General features: G+C 35.5%; 1 protein-coding gene across 12 annotated transcripts in view; it reads left to right on the forward strand.

Annotated features, from left to right (window-relative positions):
- LOC143252637 (calcitonin gene-related peptide type 1 receptor-like) overlaps window positions 1-26,404 on the forward strand; it is a 196,664-nt gene that overhangs the window by 118,027 nt on the left and 52,233 nt on the right. For all 12 annotated transcript variants that reach the window (XM_076505057.1, XM_076505064.1, XM_076505058.1 and 9 more), the window contains 2 exons: window positions 4,601-4,718; window positions 25,191-25,304. In XM_076505057.1, the coding sequence (XP_076361172.1) occupies window positions 4,601-4,718; window positions 25,191-25,304 (232 nt within the window). The remainder of the gene's footprint in view (window positions 1-4,600; window positions 4,719-25,190; window positions 25,305-26,404) is intronic.

Below are 26,404 nucleotides of genomic sequence, written 5' to 3' on the forward strand. Positions count from 1 at the left end.
TTTCCTTTTTCAAAACTTATGACTTGTATTGAAATATTTAAGTTATTGGAGAATATTTCTCGCCTTTGGTAATTTATTGCTTACTATCTATTACTTATATCAGTTACAAATCTCTCCAATAGATAGAGTTTTATTGAGTGGGATATTTCATCCTACATGGTTTATTGTTGCATATTTTAGTTGTTACCCAGCTTTTGCACAATTAATACTCAAGTACGTGACAATAGGCATTTAAGTCTGATAAAACGGTTACGTGGATTCGGTAAACTCAAATGAAGCATTTCAACAATTTGGTACTTTTGCCTTATGTTAAAATTTACTGTTTTCAAATTTGTGTTTTATTAACGAGATGTGATTTTTTAAAAGCATTTTACTCAAAATTTATTTCAAGCATCATTTGAGGGTACTTAATCCAAAATTCTCATTTTGAAGTACCCATAGATAACCCATGGTGATAGCAAAATTTAGAATAAAGAAACCAACGCTGCTTGTTGGGTCGATGATACTTGCTTAAAAAATAACTAAAATTAATTTAGTCCCTTAATAATTAGGGAAATAGATTGTGCATAAAGTTTTTAAAATATATTGACTACCTTTGAAAGTTAAAATAATGTATCTCCGTAATGAAATAGGGTTAGGGTTATCACACGTGCTAGCTTAGATTCGCCAGATCAAAAACGAAATAATAATGGCGAACATAGCTGTGTGAAAGGTAGTGGTATGCACTTAAGTGAGTCAAACTCAAATAATAAAAATAACAGACTGTGAAACAGCTTCACAGAGAAGAACTTAAATATTAAAGAAGTTAAGAAAAATATACTTTTATTTCATCAAGAGGAAAAGAAAAACTATTAGTTTTTGCTTTCTCGTCAACAAATAATGTAAAGCCCTTCAAAGTAAATGAAAACGAATAGCCTCATGTGACGTCAGAAATGTATGTCGTTTTAAAAGTGTTCATAAGAAGATGGCAGTGATCTTCGTAAATGAAGACATAGCTCCAGAAAGTGCAATGTAAATAAACCAATCAAAGTTACATAATTCTGACTTCCAACGAGTAAACGTGTATATTCACATCGTTCAAAACTTAAATATAATATTACACTCTTACATGTTAAAATTATTATTGATTCTAATAATCTTAAAGCAGTAAACACTAATACACCAGAATTTATTGTAACGCACTGACCTAATCTTATCTAGGAAGGTATAGTTTCCCTCAGATTGGCTTATAACGCGCTAAATATTTGAAATGGGCAGTTCTTGAGTAAAGTGACAGACTTATATGAAATTCATTGGTGACAACTAGAAGTGCTTAGGCTTAAATGAAATACGTGTTGAGGCTGGGCTTCTCGGCGCTGTAGCTGCTGAACAAGCTATGGCCGGAAACCATTATAGCGGAGGAAGAGGGCTCTTGACGTAACTTCTAAAGATATGTGAAGTCTGCACCTAAGTTGTCAGAACTGAGAAATGAGCTAATACCAAACGATTAATAAGACGAAAACGACAAAAAAATCAGTGAAGTAGTTAATATAGTACAGGACAACGGTTTCAGAGGTTGTTTAAGTTGAGATAGTTTTAAAACAGTATTTAGAATCCGAGTTTTAAATTTTGGTGGATATATTTAAAAATGGTGTCAGTGCTTCCAATGTCTACAGAGTGAGAAAAGCAATGGGCTTTTATCTTTACGCTTTTCGACGTATGTAATTCAGCTAGTTTTACAAGTATGACCATACAGATTACGCATGCTTGCAGAACCCTCACCAGCTAATATCTGGAATCCTTTAGATTCAGTCAAGTCGATTCTATTCTACGTCAATAATGGATTAAATGTAACAGGAAAAGAAAGTGAATGGATCATTGAAGTCATAAGAACTCCTACCGACCTGGGTTCATGGTCTTAAGGATACAATTTAAATTACATATTGCTTTACTGATTAGAAATGTCAATCAAGTAGGTAGATGCTGGACCAAAACTCTGAAGAAACGGCGATGCACTTGATAGAAAGGTTGATATTGGTGATCTACGTCTTCAAGGAAAACTATTACTAGATATAGTCGAAAATGAGATAGCAAATGCTGCTGTTCTATTTTGTCAGCTGTTGAGGACAAGAACATTTAGAAAACTTTGTATGTGACAAACTACATATTAACAATAACGAGAAAGTACCTGCAGCTCCGTTACGTAATTGTATGAAAAAAAAAACACACGCTTATCTTGATATCTTTGTAATCGACTGGAAACCATCGGTCCGTAGAAAAGGAAAATATAATTGAGATATCAATGTAAGTGTAGTCAAACATTGGAAAGTATTGACAGAGCAGGTGATGTTAATAGTCAAACATTGGAAAGTATTGACAGAGCAGGTGATGATAATAGTCAAACATTGGAATGTATTGACAGAGCAGGTGATGTTACTAGTTAAACATTGGAAAGTATTGACAGAGCACGTAATGTTAATAGTCAAACATTGGAAAGTATTGACAGAGCACGTAATGTTAATAGTCAAGCATTGGAAAGTATTGACAGAGCACGTAACGTTAATAGTCAAACATTGGAATGTATTGACAGAGCAGGTGATGTTAATAGTCAAACATTGAAATGTATTGACAGAGCAGGTGATGATAATAGTCAAACATTGGAAAGTAATGACAGAGCAGGTGATGTTAATAGTCAAACATTGAAATGTATTGACAGAGCAGGTGATGTTAATAGTCAAACATTGGAATGTATTGACAGAGCAGGTGATGTTAATAGTCAAACATTGAAATGTATTGACAGAGCAGGTGATGTTAATAGTCAAACATTGGAATGTATTGACAGAGCAGGTGATGTTAATAGTCAAACATTGAAATGTATTGACAGAGCAGGTGATGATAATAGTCAAACATTGTAATGTATTGATAGAGCAGGTGATGTTACTAGTTAAACATTGGAAAGTAATGACAAATCATGTAATTTTAATGGGATTTTCTCAGTTGAAAAAGTTATAGTTAAGCACAATACTACAGAAAGGGCTATATCTGTTTTGCCTACCACGGATATCGAAACTTGTTATCTAGTGTTGTAAGACCGTAGTCATACCACTGTGCCACTGGGATGGGAGCTATAATAGTGTTGTCAAAGGTAATGCCTAGTGGTTGGTGTACATGCACCTCCCAACCTACTCCATATAATATGCCTCTGCTCTTACGATCTGTTAATACATCAAGTTCTCGCGGTAAGATTATGGCGATTAGATATCAGTCTTAGTGACAGTTATGAACACATCAGTTAAATAATCCCAACTTTACACATCTGAGATGGTTTAACTTATGTACCAGTGTCTGAACACCCGTGGCTTATGTAGTTTCAAGTCAAGCAGTGGGTTTTAATCCTTTCTTATTCGTATTGTGAATTGTATTAGATGACTATGTCTCTTCGAGTGTTTATGAACTATTGAATCTTGCCTGTAGTGTGTGGTCATATCATGGATGTATTACGAACACACCTGTGTCAAATTCTAGGACGTAAAGCGGCTGATTTGAGGGTGGTATATTCGAAATATTTATTGTAGAACTTAGAACTGGAAATAAGAGCGGGTTCACTGATAGACCTTCATTTGATCTGGGCCCGGTACGGCCAATTGTGTTAAGGCGTTCGACTCATAATCCTAGGGTCGCGGGTTCGAATCTCGGTCGCACCAAACATGCTCAAGGCTTGACTGATATATTTCATTCGATTAAAGGTGTTTTTCATTTGTTTCGGGCCCGGCATGACCAAGTGATTAAGACACTCGACTCGTAATCCGAGGGTCGCGCGTTCGAATCCCCGACATACTAAACATGTTTGCCTTTTCAGCCGTGGGTCGTTATAACGTGAGAGTCAATCTCACTATTCATTGGTAAAAGAGTAGCCCAAGAGTTGACGGTGGGCGGTAATAACTAGCTGCCTTCCCTCTGGTCTTACACTGCTAAATTCAGGACGGCTAGCTCAGATAGCCCTCGTATAGCTTTGCGCGAAATTCAAAACAAACCAAACCAACTAAATAATGAATGAATTATGTTTCGTTGTAGTCTTTTTAAACGATACTATTGTTCTGCTAAGATCAACGTATCTTATGTAAACCTTGTGTCTTGTAAAAGTTATTTAATTCAAATAAAGCACGCTACGCTATTCTTGTTTTTCATGCTCAATAGAAAGCACGTTTCTTTACTTATTATTAACGGTAAAACTACACAGTTAGCTATATATCTGTGCTGTGTCTACCCTTTACGGTTGAGTTTGGGTGTGGAGGTGAGGAATAGGTTGTTGCAGGAAGTGTCATCAAGATATGTTTATTTATTTATGGAGTCAGAATTCCTGTAATTCCACTCGAATAGAGGCGTATCAAATTTCCGGTACAAAAACATGTGTTTTTAGTCAAAATAGTTAAGAAAATAAATACACAGAAATATTTTCAGCGAAGAATAATACTTAAACTCGCAGACGTTTTCTCTTTGAGCAAGAGTAGCTAATAAATATATAGAACTAAATGATTTTTTTTCTACAATCAAGATTTAATATATTTATCAGAGTAACAACGTAGTGTAGATACATTACAATTTTGTCTGATCTACCCAGGTTCAGCTCGGTAACTCGTCTTCCAGTCTACGCGCTGATGACGTTGACAAGGACCTACTTCAGTCACAGCTGAAAGCTTACTGGATGTGTCGTTTGAATGTCACGGATTATGTTAGAGGTTAGTGCACTTTGAACTATGAGAATGACATGAATTAAGTTACATGTGTATGAGACTTGAACTCATAGAATATCACGGGTCAGATTAGAAGTTATTGAATATAAAAGTCTTAGACTGTCACGGAGTAGATTGCTTGTTAATAACCTTTGACTTTCACAAACTATCTTAAGGATTGTTGAAATTTGAGCCATTACAACGTCAAACTCAAGGCTTGACTGATGTATTTAATTCGATTAATGGTGTTTTTCATTTATTTCTGTAAAAACGGTTCGTTTGGGTTGAAAAAATATTTTACATAGAGGAGCGAACAACGTTTCAACCTTCTTCGGACATCGTCAGGTTCACAAAGAAAGAAAGAGGTAACTGACTGGAAGCTGACCACATGTTTGAAAGGGGTTGTGTAACTGAATGTTGCAATGTAGAGGGCGGTGTTTGAATATATAGTTTTATACATGTGGACAGCTTCCGGTCAGTTACCTCTTTCTTACTCTGTGAACCTGACGATGACCGAAGAAAGTCGAAACATTGTTCGTTCCTCTATGTAAAATATTTTCTCAACCCGAGCCGTTTTAACATATATATTTTTCTCGACATGTGGGTTTTCTCGACATCACTGATTAGTGTTTCTCATTTGTTTTGGGCCCGGCATGACCAAGTGGTCAAGACACTCGACTCGTAATCAGAGGGTCGCGCGTTCGAATTCCCGTCATACCAAACATGTTCGCCCTTTCAACCGTGGGACGTTATAATGTTACAGTCAATCTCACTATTCATTGGTAAAAGAGTAGCCCAAGAATTAGCGATGGATGGTGATGACTAGCCGCCTTCCCTCTAGCCTTACGCTGCTAAATAAGGGACGGCTAACGCTGATAGCTTTCGTGTAGCTTTACGCGAAATTCAAAAACAAACATTTGTTTTTTTTTACATTTTTAATTTGAAAAAATGTTAATAAATACAGACAGTTTTAAACCTTAAATTATGTTATTCTTCTCAGAAATATTAAATATTAAATCGTTTTGAACTTATTTTTAATCCATTTCAGTTAGGAATCACTTTAGTGAATTAATCATATTAAGACGAACTGAAACAAAAAAGTTCCAAAACGCAAATAACAATTTGAGAAAAAAACGAGTTTAGGTTATGATTCCTGCGCGCTTGTCTCTCACCGAGACAGTAATAAATTTACGGACTTACAACACTGAAATCTGGGGTTAGATACCCCGCGGTGAACACAGCTGGTAGCGCAATTTGGATTTGCTCTAAAACGAACTGGCGTGCTGTTAATGTTGCTAACCTGTCGACGTGGACTAATTTGAGTTTAATTTCAAAACAGCTTTCCTTATTAAGACCTTGATATATAGTAAGAGCTGGTGTTCTTATGTAGGAGAAAAAAAAAAGTATTAGAATAATGGTTTGCAGAAAGTTGTTTACCAATTAAACCTTTGGCTGCCACTAACTTGTTACAAATTTTTAATGCATAATATAAAGTACTTATAGACGGCGCTACTAAATGTTTCGCAAATAATTATTCTAACCGTCTGTTGCACATTATAGGAAGTTGCAGGTAGTAAATTTATTTTTGTTGTTTGATATAAATACAAATGTTTCTGTTCTGTAGACGAATGCTTTTACTTCCAAATAACAGTATTACTTCTAATTAACATGAATATTAGACACCCATTGGCTCAGCGGTAAGTCAGCTGTCTTACGACCCTAAATATCTAATTTCGATACACTTGGTGAGTAGTACACAGATATCTTATTTTGTAGCTTTTTTTTTGTGCAGTATAGAAGTTATTTAAGAAATACACCGTTTTCTTCTGCTACATTTCCTAATTGCGTGCAGTTAGGATTAATAATGGTGCAAACAAAGTCTGTCATCACGAGCCTCGTGTGCAGTTTCTATGTAATAAATTATATTTCAAAAGAGTCTTTGTTTTTGTTTGTTTTATCGAGCGAATGATTAACAATTTGTTTGCTTCTTTGTAATAGGGCACAAAGTTAAACAATGGGCTATCTATGATCTGCACACATACCGCTGTACCACTTGGGGGATTAACATTCTGCACAGTGACTAAGCCTAAGGACTGTTAATTATAACACAGTTTATCCGATGACTGTAAAAAATCGCAGACTATATTAGAATGTGTAAGTGAGATTTAAACGACTTTCCTAATAGTTATGAGTAATAATAGATGACGCTGGCATGTCTAACAACTGTTGTACCGCTAGTAGTGCGATAATAGATCATATCTAACAACTGTTGCACCGCTAGTAGTCCGTAATAGATCATATCTAACAACTGCTGCATCATTAGTAGTCCGCTAATAGATCACACTTCACAACTGTTGTACCGCTAGTAGCACGCTAACAGACCATATCTTACAACTCTTGAACCGCTAGTTGTCACCTAATATCACACACCTAATAACTGTTGATCTGTTTGCACTCAGTTAACACTATTCACGACTAACAACTTTTACACTGGTAGTTGGTAGTTAATACCACAAAACTGACAACTGCTGCACTGCTGATAGTCAGTTAATACAATTCACTTAGAAACTATTACACTATTATTATTCAACTCATAGTAGACACCCCAGAACTTGACTGTCTTGAAAAGCAAGTTATTCCTACAATTATCATTCTGTAATCACACATTCGTTTTTCTGACCTGCAGCTGCTTGCTATACAGTATTAACATTCATTCAGTAGCCACCTCTAAGGAATTTTGTTGTTTTAGTATCATTATAACCTTTTATAAAAGATATGATTTATCTAAGTGTGGTATAGAATAAAGAAGCGTGTTCACTAAAAAATGAACATTAACACCTCATACTGAGCAGTGAAACCCCTACTGACGTAGTTAAGAACTAATTACCCCAAACTGCTGACATGTCTTGATGATTGTTATCCAACGATATTTATTATGTTTCTTATGGCAACACACAAAACGAAAAGACTGACACACCGAGAATACTGGAAAAGTAAAACAAAAATATCTCTCCAATGGAAAGTATAAAACATAGTTTATTTATAAATAAAATAAAAACTGAAAGTATGTAAATCTCCACTAAGTGACATTTATTATAATTAAAACCTCCCATCTTGAGTAAGTTTCCCAAATCGCCATTTTCATTAGTCCCATATTTCGCCAAATCGTTTACTTCTTTCCTCGCATTTAACTCGTTGGTCTAATTTACTTGCTGTTGTTCTGGTCTTTCTTCAGTCTCCACGAAATTCCTAATTGGTTAAATGTTTGTTGTTTATTACCTTTTTCTGTGTCAATGCTTTTTTGGTTTGAAGACACTTTATTTGTTGGTTGTTTTTTCATATTGTTGATCTATACTGGCGTTTTTGCTGTCTTCTAACACTGTTGTCCATGAACTAAATGAAATTTCAGATACATCCAATCTGCTTTTGGTAGTTTCTGAAATAATAGATTGTCTAACGTCATTCATCTGTCTCACTATTAAAAGCTGATATCCTCGAACCTGCAGTTCTCGCCAGCTAATGATACGGCTTTGTTAAGCGAATGTAGTAAAAGCCTTATTACCCAGCTTCTTGGTGTACTAAAATTTCTGTATTTCCAAGGGAAAATGCTCATTATAGGTTGGTGGCGCTGCTGTAGCTTTGTTTACGTTCTTCTTTCCAGCAAGCTACACTTATAAGACATCTGAACTGTTATAAGACACTTGTGGGCCTGGCATGGCCGAGCGCGTAAATCGTGCGACTCGTAATCCGAGGGTCGCGGGTTCGTGCTCGCGTCGCGCTAAACATGCTCGCCCTCCCAGCGTGGGGGCGTTATATGTGACGATCAATCCCACTATTCGTTGGTAAAAGAATAGCCCAAGAGTTGGCGGTGGGTGATGATGACTAGCTGCCTTCCCTCTAGTCTTACACTGCTATATTAGGGACGGCTAGCACAGATAGCCCTCGAGTAGCTTTGTGCGAAATTCCAAGAAAACAAGACACTTGTGCTGCGATTCGCATTTAAAATGGTCTATTATTAATGTATTTCTTTGATACAGTTTAACGTGTTTTTTACATCTATTATTACTTAACACTGTTGTGTAGATTATGTAGAAATACTGTACTTTAGTATATTAACAAAATGATAAACTATTTACTATAAAATGGCGTAAGGGAAACATTTTCGAAACAGCATTTTTTGCCTTTCTGGCATTGTTCCAGGTTCGGTAAATGCAGAATAATAAAGATTTTACTGTAATATTACGAATTGCATGAATATTTAAAATTATTCAGAAAGTTCCACCCATTCCCACACTTTTAACATCCGATTAAAAATAGTATGTCAATGCTACAAAAACAGAGATTTATACCTATATAAAGAAAAATGTCCCCCGACGAAAATGCGGTGATTTTACGGACTTATCATAATTAAATCCGGAGTTTCACTTCTTGTGCTGGATAAAGCAGATAGTCAAATGTGGCTTTGCTCTAAAACAAACAATTTATTGTAAAATGCAGATAAAACTGTTCATTAAATGGTGAGACAGTTAGATGGGTGCTCGTTACTCATGAAGCCACTTGGTTAAAGTAAGTATCTATTGTGTAGCGGTAGTAAAGCTAGAAAGTACCTCTTTGTGGTGGTACAGTTAACGATATGCTCTGGGATCACGTAGATACAAAACGGGATCTCTTAATTGTGATACGGGTTAAAAATACTCATTTTCGTGTCGGAAAGTTAAGATGGTTCTCTTTGGATTCGAAAAGATTTAAACATTTTGTTTGTATTAGGACTAACATGATACCTTTTGAGATGATAGGGGCTGTGTTAGGCTTAACAGTCTATCTATAGATTTTGGTAAGGTAATTATAAATGTCTTGATTATAGGAGGGCTAATGAGGTACCTCATACTTTTAGTACCATTAAGATATTATTTTATGGTTGTGCAACTTCCTATTTGTGAAAATGTACCTTTAAACGGTGGTAAGTTACAAGTAGCTCTTGACTGAGGTTAGATCAACAAGAAAATAATATTTTTGAAAATCATTTGTTGAGCCTTGATTAACAAAACTGTCTTTAACTAAGGCCATCCGTACATGGTAAGTTTTTAAAAGATTGTCAAGGCAGGACAAATTCTCACAAGTAAACCTACGTCATACCATATCTAACATTCCAGAACTAAACCTACTTCATGCCATATATATAACCTGATAGCTAAGCCTAATAATGCAAGAAGTATGATCCAATACCTAAACCTAAATCATATTGTATCCACTATTTATCTCACAGCTTAACTTATTTCATATCGTATCCATAACCTCATAGCTAAATCTGTTTCGTTCCATACCTACTACCCCATAGCTATACCTACTTCATACAACATCTGGATATTGTATTTATCATCCAACAATTTAATCCACTTTATCTCACAGCTAAACCTACAACCTTATGTCTCCATTTCGCGTCATTATTATCCACCCACTCCATGTGGCTAATCATTCCTATCATCAGATCTCCGACTCAAAAGTTTCGCTTACTTTACTCTACATTTACTATTTTAAGCAAATTTTCCTCATATCATTACAACCATTTTAACCTAGCCAACTTTCATATGCTGGCCTACTTTGATAACTAGAGCACTCAGCTATCAAGCTGTGGGTAACAGAATTGCAATCCTATGTCGAATATGCTGGCTGTTATGGACGCAGGGTGTTGTAGTAACAGCCAATCCCACTATTTGTATGTAGAAAATATAACAAAAGTTGGTAGTGGGTAGTGTTTACTAGCTGTCTTTGTTCTAGTCTAGCTCTTCATAATTAGAGACAGCTAACCCTGGATCCTCGAATAGTTTTGCGTGAAATTTTAACAAAAAAGTGTACCATGTCCATTTGTTTTTAACTCTAATCCTTCTTCAAGTTTGGTTTGGTTTGTTTTGAATTTCGCACAAAGCTACTCGATGGCTATCTGCGCTAACCGATCCTAATTTAGCAGTGTAAGCCTAGAGAGAAGGCAGCTAGTCATCACCACCCACTGCCAAATCTTTGGCCACTCTTTTACTGACGTATCGAGGATTGATCGTAACATTATAACGCCTCCACGGGTGAAAGGGCGAGCATGTCTAGTGGGACGTGTATTAGAACCTGCTACCCTCATATTGCGAATTGAGCACCCTAACAACCTAACCAAGAAAGAAAATTAAAGTGGAAAATGAAATATTTATTATTTGTTTTAAACCATTCGGAGGTTTATTCACTATTTATGCTAACTGCAAAATATTTTGTTAAATTTATTTTTGTCGGTATAGACTATCTCAAACATCGCCTGAAACTTTCTCTTTGGCATACTTTAGCCCTCTAGTGACACAGCGGTATGTCTGCGGATTCCCACCGCTAAAAACCGGGTTTCGATACCCGTGGTGGGCAGATCACAAATAGTCCATTGTGTAGCCTTGTGCTTAATTCTAAACAAACAAACTAATTAACTAATTGTGTGACATAGTTTATCCTTCTCGGGGCATATTTACGCCTTACCTTGGCCCTCTGGTATGTTTGCGGACTTCTATTGCTAGAAACCGTGGTGGTTTTAGAGCAGATATAAAAAGTCCTATGTGTAGCTTTGTGTTTACTAACAAACAACAAAAACATGTACCATCATCTACAGCTTACCTTTCTCTGAGCATATTTACTTTTCCGGCTCTGTCATTTACAGATTACTCATGTCTGTTTGTTTTTTGAATTTCGCGGAAAGCCACACGAGGGCTGTGTGCGCTAACCATTCCTAATTTAGTAATGTAAGACTAGAGGAAAGGCAGCTAGTCATCACCACCCACTCTCAACTCTTGAGCTGCTCTTTTACCAACGAATAGTTATAAGCCCCCACGGCTGAAAGGGCGAGCATGTTTCGTGCGACGGAGATTCGAACCCGCGACCCTAAGATTAGAGTCGAACGCCTTAACCCACCTGGCCATACTCATGTCTGAGCATTTTACTTCTCCAGCTCTATCATGCATTGCATTTTAAAGACACTTTTGTTCAGAGTTTCTGAATGAAAACAATAAAACAGTAATGGCTCCTTAGAGTATTCCATTTAAACCGGCGAAATGAGGAAAGAAACAAAGCATGCTAAGTTTTCTTCTTTCTATAATGTCTTGTGATTTGCAAACAATGTGCATCAAAGTGAAGGTCGTAAAAAAGCGGTTCAGAAAGTTTGGAGTTTTTATGTGATATCTGGTAAAAGAATTCGTGACAAATAGATTGTTTGATTTCCGAAATGCGTACACTAAATCTTTCGTTTTTTTCTTCTAATTTTGTTAATATGATGGGAAAGGGAGACTGATAAACACCGAAGAAAATTGATAAAAATGACATGTTTTCAGAAATATATCTGAACGATGCGACTATTTCTGATGTGATTGTATAAACAAATGCGTAAAAAGAAACACCATAAAAGTAACAAACAGTACAGATCCACTGAAACTAAAATCCTGAACGTTAGATCGTCAGAAGCATTACTGGATATAACTAAAATGGATTATTTGAAATGGTAGAAACGAGAAACATAAACTGTGTACGAGACAGACGACCAGTTGCAGTGATTTGTGTTCACGGTTATGAGAAAACGTAAATGTAAGAAAGAATGCTAGCTAAAATATGTGAAGTGATTTATTGTATCTAGCTAGAAAATGTTATTTGTTAATAATATTCATGTATCGTATACTATAGAGTGTAGAGCATACGATGCATACCCTAAGGAGACTTTCGAAAGAATATGACTAACTGACAACAGTATTCATATATCTTACACTACTGACACTGAAGAAAACATGTACCGTACACGTGATCCATACCGTAAGGAGACTGTACAAAGAACTCATGGAAGTAACAATACTGTTCACATATCACATGTACTGGTTAAAGTGTAGTAAATGTGCACTGGTAATTAAGTTGGTGATAGTACTTTAAGTACGTTAAGTTGATCTATACGTTAAGAATATTTTAGAACTTCAGTTAGATACCTAATTACAATAGTTAAGTAGGATAATTACAGATACAACCATGTGTAATGCATCGAAATATAGAAACGGTATGGAAATTATTATAGCTTTAATATTTTAGAATTTTGGGGGAGGCCCCCTATACACGTGAGAAACATAAAGCTGAAGATGGTTGGGGTGCTTGCCTCGCAATCTGAGGGTCGTGGGTTTGAATCTCCGTCACACCAAAAACATACTCGCCATTATTAGTTGGTAAAAGAGAAGCCCAGCAGTTGGAGGCGGATAGTAATAACAAGCTGTTTTCCGTCTAGTCTCTTACACTGCTAACTTAGGGACGGATAGTTCTCGTGTAGCTTTCCTCGAAGTTCAAAACAAATATTTATAAAGTGGTTCGGGCCCGTCATGGCCAGTTGGCTAGGACGCTTGACTTGTAATGTGAGGGTTACGGGTTTAAATCCCTCTCGCACCAAACGTCCTCGCCCTTTCAGCCATGGAGGCGTTATAATGCTACGGTCAGTCCCGCTATTCGTTGGTAAAAGTATGTTTTTGTGTGTTTTTCTTATAGCAAAGCCACATCGGGCTATCTGCTCAGCCCAACGAGGGGAATCGAACCCCTGATTTTAGCGTTGTAAATCCAGAGACATACCGCTGTACTAGCGGGGGGCAACCGTTGGTAAAAGAGTAGCCCAAGAATTGGCTGTGGGTGGTGATGACTATCTGCCTTCCCTCTAGTCTTTTTACTGCTAAATTAGGGACGGGTAGCGCAGATACCCCTCGTGTAGCTTTGCCCGAGATTCAAAAGCAAACAAACAATAAAGCAGTTCATGTTTTGCTATGAAACTATTTCGAGTTATCCTTCATACGAAGCTCCTAAAATAAGAAAACACACAAGAGACCTATTCTGTCTAAGTTGCTAGATTCATAAAACATGTTTATGTCTGAACTCCTGGTGGTAAATAATTAAATTACACTTGCATATACGAAAATTAGAGGTGTCTCAATACGTGGTGATTTTACACTGCATTTGAGCATTTAGCGGCTATATCTTGTTTACCAGGCCAGTGATGTGATCCCTGGTTGTAGTATTGAAAGTTGACTGGATTTCAATCCACAGCATTTGGTTATAGAAAAAGTTAAAAAACTCTCGTTTGCAAAGTGTCAAATTTCGGCTATAAAAATCTAAAACTCAGTTTGTCAGTCACTGTTGTCAGTGTTGAAGAAAACAGCTTAAATACTATATATATATACAAACTAACAAAGCACCACTGGAAAGAACCTTGTTTTGTTCCCCGATCTGCCTTTGTCCAAGGTTAATGAGACAGTGAAAGTTAGCGACATTAGTCTAATTTAGTGATAAGTGACGAATCAAATGAAGGCCAGTTCTATTTTCTTTTCTACCGAACTTTTCCGACTTGGTGATGAGAATAACGAAAAATAACAATAAAAAAGACAATTACGTCATCATAAACAGCTTGTCTGATAAATAAACCAGAACAATAGATTAGAAGTATTTATGATACACATTCATCACGTATCTGTATAGAAACAAGTTCATTGTAGTGAACAAAATGCACTTCACACACCATACACATAAAGATAATATTTACTATAAAAAATCCAAGGTATTGATAACAGTTATCCGTATTATTTTTCTATTCAAACCCCGGAATTTTACAGTGTAAGCACAGAAATGTGTGTATGACCTATCAGTGATGTTGATAGCAAACACGCACGTAAATACATTTTATTTGGTCTCTAGATCTCTCGTTCATTTATTCTCCACAACATACACACCAAAAACTTTCAATTTGCCCGAAAAGGCTGAAATGAGATTTCTGTAAAAATACGGATGAACCGTATCTATAACTTAATACTTAATATTTGGAAGTAGGGTAGGTATTATAACAATAAGTTATGTAACAGCTTATGTAAGTATTTCAACTTCTGTGGAATTAATCAAAATCGTTATTTCAACACAACTAGCAAGATAACTTGTGGAGATCAGTTTTCTAGTGGTTACCACAGTTGGCAAATATGAAACATACAGCGTTTATATTGACATTTATTAATACAGAATGAAATCTGTCAGCATCAAGTAATCTGAGAACTGTGAGGTCATTACACTTCTGTTTATTCTATTTTTAACTGATTCGTTATGTGGCTTTATTTAGTTTTCTAAATATGAGGTTAAATTCCCGGAAGGATAAGACAAAAATAACAACGGTTCAAGAATGTAGAGAATTTTATTCGACTTTAGAAGTTGGCAAATTTAACACAGGATGCTAATGAAAACTAGAATGAAAAACATAATTGATACCTCACGTAAATACATTCTGTTAATGATGACTAGAGCGAAAAAATGTATTGATACCTCACGTAAATACATTCTGTTAATGATGACTAGAGCGAAGAAATGTATTGATACCTCACGTAAATACATCCTGTTAATGACGACTAGAGCGAAAAAATCTATTGATACCTCACGTAAATACATCCTGTTAATAACGACTAGAGTGAAAAAAATACATTAATACTTGACGTAAATACATTCTGTTAATGTGAACTACAGTGAAAAAAATACATTGATACTTGACGTAAATGCATCCTGTTAATGTGGACTACAGTGAAAAAAATACATTGATACCTGACTTAAACACATCCCGTTAATGACGACTAGAGTGAAAAAAAATACATTTTCTCACGTAATTACATCCTGCTAATGTGGACTACAGTGAAAAAATACGTTGATACCTCACGTAAATACATCCTGTTAATGACGACTAGAGTGAAAAAATACATTGATGCCTTACGTAAATACGAGTTTACGTATTTAATGGGGATTAGAATTTAAAAAATACATTGATGCCTCGCGTAAATACATTTATGATCGTATAACTTTGTCTGAAATAATATCCAATAGTACCGCCATTGTTGTTTATAACTAACGTTTCTGTGTTTTTTATTTCTGAATTTCGCGCAAAGCTACATTAGGACTATCTACTCTTGCCGTTCTTAATTTTGCACTGTAAAACAAGAGGGAAGGGAGCTATTCATTACCACCCACCGCCAACTCTTGGACCACTCTTTTACCAACCAATAATGAGATTGACCGTCACATTGTAACACCTCACAGCTTAAAGGGCGAACATGTTAGGTGCTAGAGAGATTCGAACCCGCGATTCTCAGATTACGAGCCGAACGTCTTAACCACCTGGCCATGCCGGTCCTTAATATTTCTTATTCAAAACGTTTGTTTTGTTACGTTTTACATTTAATCTACATATTAGATTTAGTTCAACATTATAATAAATAAATAACGGACTTAATTAAAATTAGAGATTAGAACTTTTATAGACAGAGTTATTATAGAAGCATCACCAACGATAAGATTATGAATCACAAACTTCCCTGGCAACCGGTCTTTACTGATAGCACTTTTGGAACAGGACTTTATTAGATTGTCTGTTGAATTTCGAGCAAAGCTTTCCAAAGGCTAGCTGCACTAGCGTTCCTAATGTGGAAGTAATAGGCTATAGAAAAGGCAGCTAGTCAAAACTACTCACCACTAAGTTTTTCTACCCATGAAAAGTGAGAATTATCGTCACATCATAACGGTCTCACAGCTGAAAGTGCGAACATATTAGATGACGGGAATCAAACTCGCGACCTGCAAATTGCGAGGCGAACGTTCTAACCACTATGGCATGTCAGGCTGGAAGTATAAATTTGTTTGTTTATAATTAAGCACAAAGCTACACAATGGGTTATCTGTGGTTTACATATCATGGGTAACAAAACTTGATTTATAAGTCCGCAGACATTCCGCTGTGTCATCACGGGGGTGGTGGTGGGTGGCAGAAGGTATAAGAAGCAGTTCTTTTGTTTGGTGTAATTATAAGTATCTACACGAAATTAGAATTGGATACGAAAATCGGTTCCAGTTACTTACTTAAGCAAGTAAACCTTAGTTCTGCAATGGAGGACATGACTGTGTTGGAAGTATTTAAAAGCAAACGTTTTAACTGAATATGTATGTATGTGTGTGTTTGTGTAAATAAATCATGGGATCTGTAAAAAGTCTTTACAAAATCAGTTGTTCTTAATTCCAGAAAGAAAACAACTGGAAAATATTAAGCAGTAAAAACATTTTATAAGATAATACATGTAAGGTAAGGACGAATTAATACCCAAAAATCAACCAATACTAACACAATACGCTATAGTCAGTTGGATAACTTGTTTATAAATATGAATGAATTGTATTAAATATCTTCATTTACCTGTTAAAAGGAGTGTATGTGTGTTTTCTAATAGCAAAGCCACATCGGGCTATCTGTTGAGTCCATCGAGAGGAATCGAGCCCCTGATTTTAGCGTTGTGAATCCGTAAACATACCGCTGGTCAATATACTTTTCTGACACGCTGTTTATATGATTTTAGGTAACCTGCGTACAGAATAAAATATCAGATTATATAATTATTTGTGACCTAGTGAAGTATATTATAATATAAACAGATCTATGAAACAACGAAAACTCTTAACTCGTTGAACGGTATTCTATGGCCGTATAACATAGCATCACATGCGAGACTTAATATCTAAGAGGCTAATATCTTAAGGCTAATATCGATTACTAAAATGTTTGTCAAGTCAACCATTTAATTAGTTTATGCCTTGTGGTCAAATAAACGGACATTGTCTTTATTTAATTTTTTTTGCTATTGTCATTAACGTAATTGACTGAAAGAAGAAAAATGACAGTATATCATAAGGGACTTATAACCAGCTAATATAAGGGCACAAATCCGTAATTTCTACATTAGCTAGCAAAACAAATAAGTAAAACCTCCTGAACCAAGGAACTAAACACAACGTGAAGCGATAAAATATCATTGATACTGAACTATTTACACCATTATGTAAGATTAAGGCAGTTAAATCATTAAACAATGTAAAGGTTCTTTATGTTCTATATTACAATTTAAGACTAGTACGTAGTTCATATTTCAAAGCATCAACGTGAGTTTCGTGTGACTTAGTAAGTTTTTCATATAGATATTAACTTGAATTCTAGTATCTGTGGTCATTCTTGAATTCGAGGTTTGTATGTACTGCACTTGCCTTGGGCGAATAAATAAGCAACGTTTACAGCTTTGTGCTACGGTCTTTATTAGATCTATGAGAATGAAGTTAAAGTCTTGGCAAATTACAGGGATAATTCCAAGGCGCTTAAAATGTAAGCTCCGCCTACTTCCAACCAAGAAGACGTGAGATCCAGTAATAAGTGATTTGTTCAGAGTAGAAATACTTGAAACAATGAAATATAGTAATGAAAAGGTGTACAAATTAACTATAAAACGCAAGTAAAATCTATAAAGGAAGGGGACACACTTGCTGAAAATTCTCATAGGAAATATTTCTGATAGAGACGCGGAATAACAAATGACACGAGTAACATCACAGAATATCCCTGTTTTATAGGAATACGTCTGAACGTGAGTAAGATAGGATGATATGGAAAGTCAGTTAGATTGTACACAAATGTTAAAAGAAAAAGTAAAACATTTAAATGAAAAACGCAGATTTATTTTTTAAGTAACAGATCTGGCGGAATGATACGTTGGTAAATATTGTAAAGCTGATGGCTGATAATAGTTTTACAGCAGGTTAAAATGTTCTTGTAAGAAGAAAAAGCTTCAGACGATTATACTGCATCCAAAGAAGGAAAAAGGTAGTTCATGAGGAAGTGTAAGCCGGATCAGGAAGTAACTTTGAACAGAAGCGTCACTGTCGAATTTACAATTAAAAGAAGAAATTGTTTTTTTGAAGACAGAGGGCTTTGTAGAAGTTCATTTGACAGAAGAAGAGGTTTAAACAGCATTCGTTTGAACACGAGAAGAGCTCCTTACGGAATTCGTTTGAGCAGGAAGGAGAGACGGCTTCAATGTTGAAAGTTGGATCAACTGGACAGGTTTGTGTGTCGAAATTCGAAAAAGCTTGGGTAAATGTTGCTAATAATCACACTGAAGAACTATGACAGGTACCTCAATCTCGAAGTGAGATAATTCATCAGAGAGAGCATTAAATGAACCAGGTTCTGCTTCAATGTAACTTTTGATGAAGACTGCTTGTTGTTCAGAATTAACCACAATGCTACACAATGCTCTGCCCATCAAGGATATTAAAAACCGCTTTTTAGCGTTTTTAAGTCTGACGCTGTGCTACTGTTGACTGGGTGTGTACTGATAGTTTTCAATAAAGAAACTTTTCTCGGTTTTCTTCATGTTTGATGTTGTAAATATCAGAGTATTTGTCGATCGTCGGAACACATGATGTCCCAGATGTTGGTTACGATTAGTTAGCGCGAATGTCTTAGGATCAAAAAATATTATGGTGCGTTCAAGCTTTGTTATTCATTGACATATATATAGTTTCTGTGATATAGTTTTCAACAGAATCAGAAAACTTGGTCTTCTAAATTTTTAATTAGATGATACACCATAAAATTAATTGTTTAATTTTAAAATTTTACACATCTTGATTCTGAAAATATTGTATACGGAAAATAAATAAAAACATGTGTACACAGAAGTCCTTTTGCACAAAGATACGCAAGAAATATTTGTGAAAACCGTCCCTAATTTAGCAGTGAAAACTAGAGAGAAGGCAGCTAGTTATTACCACCACCCACTCTAGAGATGTTCAGTTGTTAACGAGTATTGGTATTGATCGTCATATTATAACGCCCTCGCGGTTGTAATATGCACTTCACACAGAAAGTCATCTTTCTTAAAGTATCAAACTGTTTTATCTTTCATATGTGGTAAAGGCTGTCGTTTCTAGTGCGAAATTCATTCCCGTATCAGCGCTCTTCCAAATCTCTCATCTAATCAACTGTAACTACTTCAACAAACGCAGCATTAGGTACGAACTGTATAAGTGGACCTAATAAACAATGCTAGGATCTCAGTAGTGATGAATGTACTAGCACCAAGTAGAGAAATTCAGATTCATTTATTGATGAAAATGCTAATTGCACAAGAAAATGCTTCACTTTTACTAAAAATGTTTCTGATAATACTGTTTATCAGAAGATGCGTATGATCGTGTCTTGTTTTGAATTTCGCGCAAAGCTACATGAGGGTTATCTGCACTAACCGTCCCTAATTTAGCAGTGCCAGACAAGAGGGAAGGCAGCTAGTCATCACCACCTACTGCCAACTCTTGGGATACTCTTTTACCAACGAATATTGGAATTAACCGTCACATTATTACGCCCCTACGGCTGAAAGGGTGAACATGATTGGTGCGATCGGGATTCGAATCCGCGACCCTTAAATTACGAGTCGAGTGCCTTAACCATCGGGCCACGCTGGGCCGAGATGCATATGAGCTCAGTAATGGTGATATATAAAGTACAGAAGGCCAGGAATATGCCTCTTTTTTGACTGACGTTATAAACACATCTAATAATTATACAAAAACGCACACCCAAGGAGGACAAATACTTATTGTCAGAAAAATGGAAACACTTAAATTGTAACGACGTGTACTGAAGTTGGTTCATTAGCGTGTTAGTGATTTCTGGTACTTTAAGTGAAGAACGAAACAATTGGACAACCATTGGTGGCGCCTGTGTTTTTCATTTTTGGTATGCTATTATGTGGCATATACTATCCAATACTTTTAAGCGTGTGAGAATAATGCACTTTTAGGGCCATTTTATAAGGGAGATGCCGTTTATTTGTCCACACCAGGTGTTCAGAGGAAGAGAAATCCTCTGTGGCTGTGAAAGATAAACTGTCTTTTTTCTTTTACCCATCTGGGGATACTGAGATTTCCAAAGCTGTTATACGCTCCATTCCTGTGAATAACTTTGGAATCGGGTTGGTGACACACCAATTTTTCCACAAGAAATGAAAAATAACAATTCCGTCAAGATGCATTCTATTTGACAATTGGGAAGAACAAGAAAGGAAAAACAGGGAAAAAGGAAGAATTTGCAGCAGTGATACGTCCTCTGCTTATATTAAACGAATGTAAACAGACATTATGGTGCAGCAGCCAAGAGAACAAATTCAAGGAGAAAGTGGGTTCATTATGAGGAACATTCTAAATACAATGTAACTTCTTTACGAGTTAGAAGTTGACGAAAAAATTATTGGTACAATATTAAGAGACAGAGTTACACCGCCATCTAGAATGACCCCCGTTAAAGAATGAACTGAATTTTGTCCTTACAACTCCCATATCTTCATTTAGTCTGAAGATTCTACATTACGACAGTGCGAAAGACGGATTGGATAGTGTTAAACAAATTGTAAGGAACTACTCATCTGAAAGGAAGACAAACAGACGACGTGTTTTTGTTTTTTACAAAGTGTTACAGCCACAGAGCTCTCACGTACACTGATACCCCGTTCCCACTGGAATAAATGAAGGTCACATAAGAGACGTCCTTTTTTTTTTTAAATGCTTCGAACTAATTCAATAACAACATAAAGATCGTCACTAAGTGAAACCAAATCCAACATCGACCTTCTACCAGAGACAGACATGACGGTAAAAAATGGTTATTGGCTTCTGCAGGAGCAGACAGACATGACCAGAAAAGATGGTTATTGGCTTTTGCAGGAGCAGACAGACATGACAGGAAAAGACGGTTATTCGGCTCTGCAAAAGCAGACAAAACACAGACAGCTGTAAAAATGGCAAATACTTTGTGTGCTAAGAGCATTCCAAGATATTGCGTGATTGTGTAACAGTTGTTGTACTTGAAGACAATTTTTATTTCAATTTATCAATACGCAGGTTGATTCAGTTTTCTCACGACTCTGATTTTGTTTCTAAGTTGAATTTTAAAATCTTGTAATATCGAGTATGTTTGTTCCGTACGCTACACATTAATAAGTAAAAATAAAATTATTTAAAAACTATAAGTAGTTTAATGTTTTATATGATAAATGCATGGGGCTTGTGTGCACCACACCACGAGTGGACATCGTAAAAAAGGTCAAGAATATTAGGGTTAAAATTTAACACAAAGTTAGGCCATTACCTGTCGTCACCTACTTCACCACATCTTGGCAGAAAACCAACGATTTGAAAAACCAATGGCTGAAAGGGCAAGCATGTTTGGTGGGACGGGGATTCGAACCCGAGACCCTCGGATTACGAGTCGAACACCTGAACCACCGTGCCGGGATTTGACTCGTGTTTTCTATAAAGTAACTATCAGGTCATTCATTAAGTTATGTACGATTTTAGATTCAGAAAAAGAGAAATGATTTCAAACGCTTTTAATGTTATTTGATCAATAATGTATGTTCCGTTATTATTAATTACTTCCTGCCAATGATTCACAAGCTTCTGAATGTCACTTTTATAAAATTCTTGGGGTTTGAAGTGTAGAGAGGGTAGTTTTCATCGTGAATCTAGATAACTGTTTCTTAGTATTCTCTACTGGGAACTTCACCTCTAATGACATTAGTATATTTTACATCAGATTTCTATTAGGTTTTCCTCCTTAATCCATATGAGTTATTGTACGTGTTTTAGTAAGACAAGAAAGGGCCCGGCATGGCCGAGTGATCAGGGGTGGTCGAATCGTAATCTGAGAGTCGCGAGTTCGAATACCCGTCACATCAAACATACTCGCCTCTTCAATTGAGTGGTTGCCTTTCTAGCTAAATTAGGGACAGATATCCCTCGTGTAGCTTTTCGCGAAATTCAAACAAAACAGAAACAAGAAATTAAAATAGAAAATCCGTAGACAACGGTCATTTTGTTAGTGAAGCTTCCACAGGGGTGGGGAAGATCTGATGTATTCACTTGCGAATTGTGAAAGCTCTAGTTTTCAGTTATTTCAAAATTAAGAAAAATAAAACTTAACGAGAAAAGCTCATAAGCAGCCGGTCATCTGCGTCTTACGTAACTCGCTAAAACTTATCGAACAATCTGGAGTTTCGAAACGTCAAAACTGGAAATCTAAAATACAACTGAACCTATTTGTTCTTGAAGTTAAACAGAAAGCTCCACCACGGACTGTCTGTGTCCTGTCCACCACGGGTATCAAAACCCGATTTCTAGTGTTGTAAGTCCGCAGACATACCGCTGTACCTCTGGGGAAGGCCGGATGAACATGACCAATTATACATCGTATCTATAAGAATTGATAAATCAGCATTAAAACTGTTAAAATAGTTATTAAATTTTTAACAAAGCTACATTAACTGTTTGGATTTTATCTATAGTTTTATTACTTGACTAAACGGTGATAGACTTGACTAATTTAAAAATGAAATTATGAGGACACACAGACTATTTAATCAGAAAATCTATACTCTTTATTACAAGAAGCCTTGAATAAAAACATTTCAGATGAAGCTTCATGTCTGGTAATTTTATAAAATATTTTCAGGGTAGATCAGACGTAAATAATTAAAGTGACAACTTTCATGTAATTAATCACTGGTGTTCTATCAAAACAAATTACAGTACAACAATAGTTATGAACTATTATCCATGTAATATATTATGTTCCTTTCCAGACCCGTTGGTGATAAATAAATAACAATGTTACCGCTGTTATGTGTGTTGAAGAATATTCTTTAAAAGGTATAACTACATGCATTAGTAATGAATTGAGCTGATGTTGACATTTTAATGCATTCTTTCATTGTGCATCAAGAAGTAGCACTGATGCTCATGCGTAGCTTTTTACTGTTTTTCGTTTCCAACTTAAGACTCGTTATTACATTTGTCCATTGTTTCTAGAACATTACATTTTATTTATGTTCTATCAGTACGAAAAGACCGGGAAAAGCGTGCACATGACGTTTGCACGAGATCTTGAAAATCGTGCTATTTTATTTCAAATTTTGTGCACCATATTCAATTTTGCCAGAGCTGTAAATATTTTTCAGTGCTATATAAAATCCACAAGGAAGTAACAGAGAAATAACACATCGTTCCACGTTAATTGAAAAAATATATTATGCATGTTTTTACGATATATCTAAATAACGTGAAACTATAATATCATATTTTGGGTAAGCATATAACAATAGCGAATTGTGTCACTGACATTAAAACGAGCAACAATACTGGTGTTCACTCCTATCATTGTTGTTATAAACGGAAACAATGTGTTTATGGATTAGTTGGCCAATTAATAAATAGAGTTTAAAGGAAAAACAAAAACTAAATTCCAAAAGTGTCATAATTTTCATTTAATTATGGCGACTTTCGAGATGTTTATACTTTTATTTTAAAAAGGTAGTTTTTGTTATTTATACTGAATAAAAATCGACAATGGACAACGATTATAGTTATATGATCATAGTAATGATACTAAACAAAAATATTTCAATATGACGTAAAAATATCAATAAATATATAATTTATATAATATATATAATTATATGATTCAGAAGTATTAAGCACACTTCAGCAAAATATCTATTAATATATAGGTTTACATTGACGGGGACCGGCATGACCAGGAGGGTTATGACACTCGACTCGTAATTCGAGTGTCGCGGGTTCGAATCCCCGTCGCACTAAACATGCTCGCCCTTTCAACTGTGGGGGCGTTATAATGTTATGTTCAATCCCACTATGCGTTGATAATGGTATTGTGTTATTAAAAATCAGATTGGGGATGAATGGGTTAAAAATTACTAAACAAACTAAAGCTAAGTGAAAGCCATGACTCAACTGAAATTACATGAACTAAATTAAATTGTCCCCCACACATTAAAACAATTCTGTTTTATTTTCTCTTTTTCGTTTAATTCGTCTTCAGTGAAAAGTTGGCAATCATATTTAGATACTTGTTTTAAGTACTGAGAAATATAAAATATCACACTAATAATCACTAATTGGTTACCTTGTGCATTTGAACTTTGAGTATTGAATTTTTTATTTATTGTTCAGTAAATAGTCAACAATTTGCACTAAGCACGAAACTGGCTGTCTAATTGTTATAACGTTAGCTAAACCACATTCTTTCGTGAACGAACATGTAATTATAGATGCATCTAATGTTATGATCTTAAACGCTGAAAGGTAGCGAGACAATCGGACCAAGAAACTGAATATTGCCGGTAGAAAATCACGTTAGGATGCTTTTATTTCTTGTTTGTGTTAATAATTAATGAAAAATCTAAACTAGACTAGCACAACTATATATATTATATACATATATAACTATATAATGCACAGTTATAGCAATTTTGTAAAATAATTTTATAGTTGCTATCGAATGTAATTATTATTAGAACTATTATTTCTTTTAATTTAACAAAATATTTCCGTTTTGATTAATACTGTCTACGTTATAGAAGATGTAAGCCTAGGTTTACATAGAGTAATTTCGCAAATTAACATAAACCTCCTGAAGAACTGCTTACAGTTGAAAAACGTGTACTTGATTTAGAGCCAAAAAATTAAACCTATGAAATTAAAATGTTTCCCTTTATATAACAGATATTTTTGTATTTCTAGGTAATGACTTCTGCCCACCAGAGTTTGATGGTTGGGGATGCTGGAAAGCGACATCTGCTGGACATGTTGCGAAAATTTCATGCCCAACCTTTGGGTCACTGGCAGAAAATAAAAGTAATTTTTAAAGCATTTACTACTCTCTATTAGCGTTAAGTTATAGAGTTCTAAAAAGTAAACAAAACACATTTTCACCCTTCAAATATTTAAGACTATTTTTGTATACTTTCTATAACATATAGTCACTATCAAAGGAAAAGTAATTTTCAAATTTGTTTCAAATCGGAAAAAGAATAAGAACTAAATGTTCCAGCAGTATATTTTATCTCCACCAGTTTATTACTTGAGGCTGTCCTGATCGATCCTAGAATGCCTAGGTAATCAAACAATTAACGGATATTTCTTGAAGTAATGTTATTATATTGATATTACCGACTGCAACTGCCTGGAAATTACCATTGCTTGGCACAGCAAAAAAAGCAAACCAAAGACTCAGCCTTCAGCAAAATACTAGTAAATCCAGAACGAGGCTGGGCTGTGAGGTTGCTACAGACAATCGCACTATATGGTTTTAAAAATGAAAGTTCCATTTTCGCGTTTCGTTAGTTGTAAAACGACGTAGAGTAAAATAAACCATTAAGGTAAGAATAAAGAGAATCAGTTATAATTTGCACACATTTAATTCTGTCAAACGTATTTAGCCAGAAACGTAAGCTGCTTTCCTAACTCTCTGCATGCATAACTAATAATCCGATTTTCTACTGGAATATCAGAATTTCTCTTCAGTATGTAATAACCATCTAATATAGTAATGGATTCAGTTGACTGCCACTGTTATAAAAACTTACAAGACGTCCATTTCTTATGTGTGGTACCCGTCACTTCCTTTCCTATTTAAGCGTTTCGGTTACATTTTGCTAATGGATTTTCATCAGTAAATTTTAAAACTACCAACCATTTTGCTTTTCTCAAAATGTAGGCGCTTATATTTATTTCTTTTCGTTTAAGTGCAAAAAAACCCACAAAGGGTAATTTGTGCTGCGCTAGTCGCAGGGATCGAAATCTGAATGTAAGCTTTTCAGGCCCATAAGATTACTGTTGAACTATGGGATGAAAATATACGTTACTTTGAAGGACAAATATATTTCCTGTGGTGATGTGAATATTATCGTGTGATATTTTAAATCCTCGTAGCAATATTATTAAACACACCTACC

Source organism: Tachypleus tridentatus, chromosome 6 (genome assembly GCF_004210375.1).
Source record: "Tachypleus tridentatus isolate NWPU-2018 chromosome 6, ASM421037v1, whole genome shotgun sequence".
Taxonomy (NCBI): domain Eukaryota; kingdom Metazoa; phylum Arthropoda; class Merostomata; order Xiphosura; family Limulidae; genus Tachypleus; species Tachypleus tridentatus.